Here is a 4378-nt window from a genome sequence, read left to right on the forward strand (position 1 = left end):
CCCCCTTCCCTTCCTCCAGCCCCTCCCCCACTCACCTCTTCTCCCCCCAAACCCACCCCCCCCAGCACTCACCGCTCCCCGAACCAGGAAGCGGAGCTGCAGCTTGAACCGGAAGCAGGAAGCGGCCGGATGTCCTTCCGGGGCCGCGAGCGCATGCGCCAGCACCTGCCCGGAAGCCCGCGCCGCGGAGCATAGAGTGAGGGGGTGGGACAGAGCGGCGCGGCCGGCTGTCCGCCTCGGCGGACTCCTCTATGGTTGGGAGGGTGGGGTGGAAAAGGCAGGGCTGGGAGGTCTGCGCTCCACCTCCCACCCCCAACACACACTTTTTTCTCTTCAACTTCTGCACACACACGTGCATTATGTATCTACACACGCAGGTAAATGCACATATGTACACCCACCCAGTGTATGCACACACAATGTATGCACTCACACATGCATTAAGCATACACACTCATTATGAACACACGGACATGACGTGTACACACGCTGCATACATGCACATGCACATACACATACACTATATGCATACACACACTATGATTATGTATGCGCACACACACACACACCTGTGTACACATGCACATTATGCATACACACACATTACATACATGCACACACACTATGATTATGTATGCACACATATGCACGTACCCACACACACTATGCATATGCACACACACACACTCTCTATGTATCGGGGTGGGCAAAATGCGGTCTGCTGGGCCCCTAAATATTAATTTTCTAAATTTTTTATCTTCCCTGGCTGCCTGTCCGTGCAGCCCTCGATGGCTTGCCAAACCTCAGTAAGCGGCCCTCAGCCCAAAACGACTGCCCGCACACACGCACAAGCTTTCAGCTGTAGCTCACTTCCCCAGCACTGTGAAGGGGGAGGGAGGGATTCCTCATGCCACTGTTTCTCATTCAAATCGGTATTTAAACACTTGCTGCTGGAGAACTGCACCCCTCGGGTCAGCGACGGCACATCCGCGGGGTTGAAGCACCTGCCCAGGCTGGCAGGTCTGTCCACCACCCATGTCAGAGCCCCCAGGCCCACCCACGGGCCCCGCATCCTTCCCGCGTCCGCAGCCCTTCATTGCAGCCCACGAACGCCCTTCCCCGCATCATTAGCGCAAACGATGATGACACGCCCTTTCGTCTGGAAACAGCGTTTAATCACCGCAGGAAACGAACGAAGCGGAGCCAGGAATGAAACAGATGGCCTCATATATTAATTTTTAAATAGATTCTGTAAATTACAAGTGAAGGAACAACAGAAGGCAGGTCTCCGATTGTCACTTGTACAACCAATGCTCTACGAGGTTATCGACACCTATTCCCGGTTTGCAAACAGAAGAACAGAATGACGAGACAGTTTTAAATACAACTTTAAAAAGTCCTCAAGTAACCGAATGGGTGAATCTCTTTCCAACGCGCTCTGAAGTTCCAGCCAGGAAACTCGTCTCCCAGGATTTTCCTCTTTACCACAGAGCATTCAGAGAAGGTAGACAACTGGTATCTGACGTGTGTCATGTTTGGCCTTTGCAAATAAATGCAAATACATTCCTTGTGTAGCAGTCCTATTTTGGCAATATTAGCAAGCAATATGCTTGGATAACAGATTTCCACTTTTGCAACTGCAAACTGTCTTCTCTGCTGGACACTGAAAGGCCACATGCAGCCTCCTGAAACAGAAGAGACGCGAGACGTTAGGGACGAGACGCTGAACATAGCGACCGCGGGGTCCACTCTTCAAACCCACAGCTACTTCAAACACCTTGTTAGCGAGATCCAAGACCTGGACATCGCCCCTCCCTACTCGGTGCTGACCCAAGCCCCATCAATCCCACATGCAAGACGTTTCTAATGTTGCTGAAGTTTCTGAAGACTGCAGCGTGCAGGTACCTCCAGGAAAGAGATCTTAGTGCATGTTGCACATCGGGAGGAAGCACAATTACACCCGGAGCACAACCCCTTACCTGGAAATCATTAACTCAGCGAGTGAGGGGCCGACGTGTTCTGAGGCACCTGGAACAACCCAAGACGGACGAGAGTTAGCTCGGCCCCAAACAGCCCCTTTGCACCGACAAAACGAGACAACCAGGGGATGCCGAGGCATTGGGGTGGTCCACGGGGCAGAGATCCCCGTGCCAGCTCGGGTCCTGACCACAGCACGGTCGTGTGGGCACAGCACAGGTTTTGGGACAGCAGGGTGGGGGGGATGAATGCAGACTCGCAAAGGCAAGCCCAGAGCTGCGAGCGAGGGCAGTGCTGGAGGGGTGGCAGTGGGGTTAGCATGCAGGCTGGGTACGGCAAAAGGATTTGGAGGGTTGGGAGGCTGCAATCCGCGTGGCAGAGGGGGAAGAGATGCAAGCAGGAGAGACGAGGGGCTTCTCCTAGCAGCCGCCAGCATGGAGCTGCTGCCTGCCCGGTGTGCGGCACACCCACCCACAGCGCTCTCGTTGCCGCCGGCTCTTACCTGCAGATGCCCTTTCAGATTAGCCGGCACTTTGAAATCCCCCTTCAGGACCTGCAAGAGAAGCAAAGCTGGAGTGACTCCCCGTAGCCTTGGGCTGGGGGCTGCTCACCGCCTGGCTCACCCCTGGGCGCCCACGCCAGGTACACGAGCACCAGCGGTTTAACACGGGGCATGTGGAGTGCGTCCCCGGGGCCAACAGCTGGCGTGGTGGCAGGGCTAGTTCAGCCAAGATGCAGGGTTTGCCCCCAGCTGCCTGGATCCTGGCCAGCCGAGACCCCTTCTCCCCCCAGGGACTTAGGAAAGCGCATTAAAGTCTCAGCCTTTCACCTGGCTCTTGTCGTCTCCAGTCCTTCGTGGCCCCAAGCCCGACCGCAGCCCGCCCCACCCCGCGCAGGGGGCCCCGCACTCACCCGGTGCGTGTTGTTGATCACCAGGGGGTCCGGGCTGCCGTAGTTGGGGGGGTTGGCGTAGGGGTCATAGCCCAACCTGGCCAGCATGGGCGCAATGTGGGCCATGTCCTGCACCACGTCGCCTGGGATGTGCCCGATCCACTTGGACAGCGCCTCCAAGTTCACAGGCTTGATGACCTGGTCCGTGGACCTCTCGATCCTGGGGGAAAAGGTCAGGCACTCACTCACCGGGATGCTGGAGCGGGCTGGGGTCTGTGTCCTGCTAGACTAGTGGGCTCTGCATCCCCCGGGAGGACTTGTTGAAAAACAAGAGACCTGAAGCTTCACGAGAGGCCGTGACGGAGCTCAGGGACACGGATGCATCTCATGGGGGGCTGCCCTGCCCCAGCCCCTAGCCAGGCTTGCCCCGCAGGAGGGCTTTACTACAGACAGGCTACATGGCAGCACAGTTACAGGCCTGGAGCCGGGCCAGCCCTGGGAGCAGGAGCCACACGTCCCACCCTGCTTGGTGGGGCCTCCAATCCCTGCCTAGGGCCCATCGTTCGTGCAAGCTTTCAGTGGTTTTCTGTCTCCACCCCGCGGGAGGGATTCAGCACCATGCCCATTGGGACTGAGGACACCACACCCTAAATATCTAACACGCCAAAAACGCTGCTTCAGGCATCACCAGCTTGAGTCATGGCCCGTGCAGCGCCGTTTGGGAGGACCCTGGTTGGGCTAAAAAAAGCCAAGCTTGGAAGCACCCCTGCCCAGGCTTCGTTGGGAACAGGTGCAGCCCATGTTGGATGCCCAGAGCCAGAAGGGAACAGGTGCAGAGACCTCCCGGCCAGTCCCCACGGGCTACGGTCAGTGCTGGCTGGAGCAGGTGAGAACTAACAACCCGCAGTGGGAGGGAGCGTTCCAGCGGCTGCAGACAGCAGCTCTCTGGAGCACAGAGAGGGAGTGCACACGTTTGCACACACACACGTGTGTGTGTGTGTGTGTGTGTATGCATGCACTCGGGTGCACAAGATGCTTTATTTCACAATCAGGGGATGATTGAGATGGGCTCCTCCCCTTCCCAGTTGGCTGCAGCCAGGTTGCAACAGCCAGGTCACGGCAGCCCCCTGCTAAGGGTGCAGGCATAACCTCATCTCTAGCTGCAGGGACTCACTTGGACAGGGAGACGCCGCCCGGCTTCCCGATCAGGTCCTCGTGGTGCAGCATGGCATCGCTCCAGGCGATGCCCAGGAACTGCATGATGGCCTGCAGGGACTGCTCCGGGTGCAGCACCAGCTGCTCGTAGTAGACGGGCAGGCAGCGGGAGCGCCCGATCTCCTGGCACTGGGAGTACATGACCTCGATGGCCTTGTTCCACTTGGTCAGGCAGTCCCGGTAGCTGCTGAGGTCGAAGCCGGCGATGGTGACCTTGCGCGTGATCATGGAGTGCACGGAGGCCCGGCCGTCCCGCACCATCAGCAGGAACTTGGCGCTGGGGGAGAGGAGGGGA

The 4378-nt window shown here is 57.9% G+C and overlaps 1 protein-coding gene across 4 annotated transcripts in view; it reads right to left on the bottom strand.

Moving 5' to 3' along the window:
• Positions 1-1157: 1157 nt before the first annotated feature.
• The window catches only part of TPST2 (tyrosylprotein sulfotransferase 2), a 10398-nt gene continuing 7177 nt past the window's right edge, over positions 1158-4378 (bottom strand). For all 4 annotated transcript variants that reach the window (XM_006015223.3, XM_025199677.1, XM_025199671.1 and 1 more), the window contains 5 exons: positions 4043-4378; positions 2890-3088; positions 2480-2530; positions 1980-2028; positions 1158-1685 (listed from right to left, as the gene is read on the bottom strand). The exon at positions 4043-4378 is cut by the window's right edge and continues 565 nt beyond it. In XM_006015223.3, the coding sequence (XP_006015285.1) occupies positions 1990-2028; positions 2480-2530; positions 2890-3088; positions 4043-4378 (625 nt within the window). In that variant the 3' untranslated portion in view covers positions 1158-1685; positions 1980-1989. The remainder of the gene's footprint in view (positions 1686-1979; positions 2029-2479; positions 2531-2889; positions 3089-4042) is intronic.

This window comes from Alligator sinensis, unplaced genomic scaffold (genome assembly GCF_000455745.1).
Source record: "Alligator sinensis unplaced genomic scaffold, ASM45574v1 scaffold628_2, whole genome shotgun sequence".
In the NCBI taxonomy this organism is placed as follows: domain Eukaryota; kingdom Metazoa; phylum Chordata; order Crocodylia; family Alligatoridae; genus Alligator; species Alligator sinensis.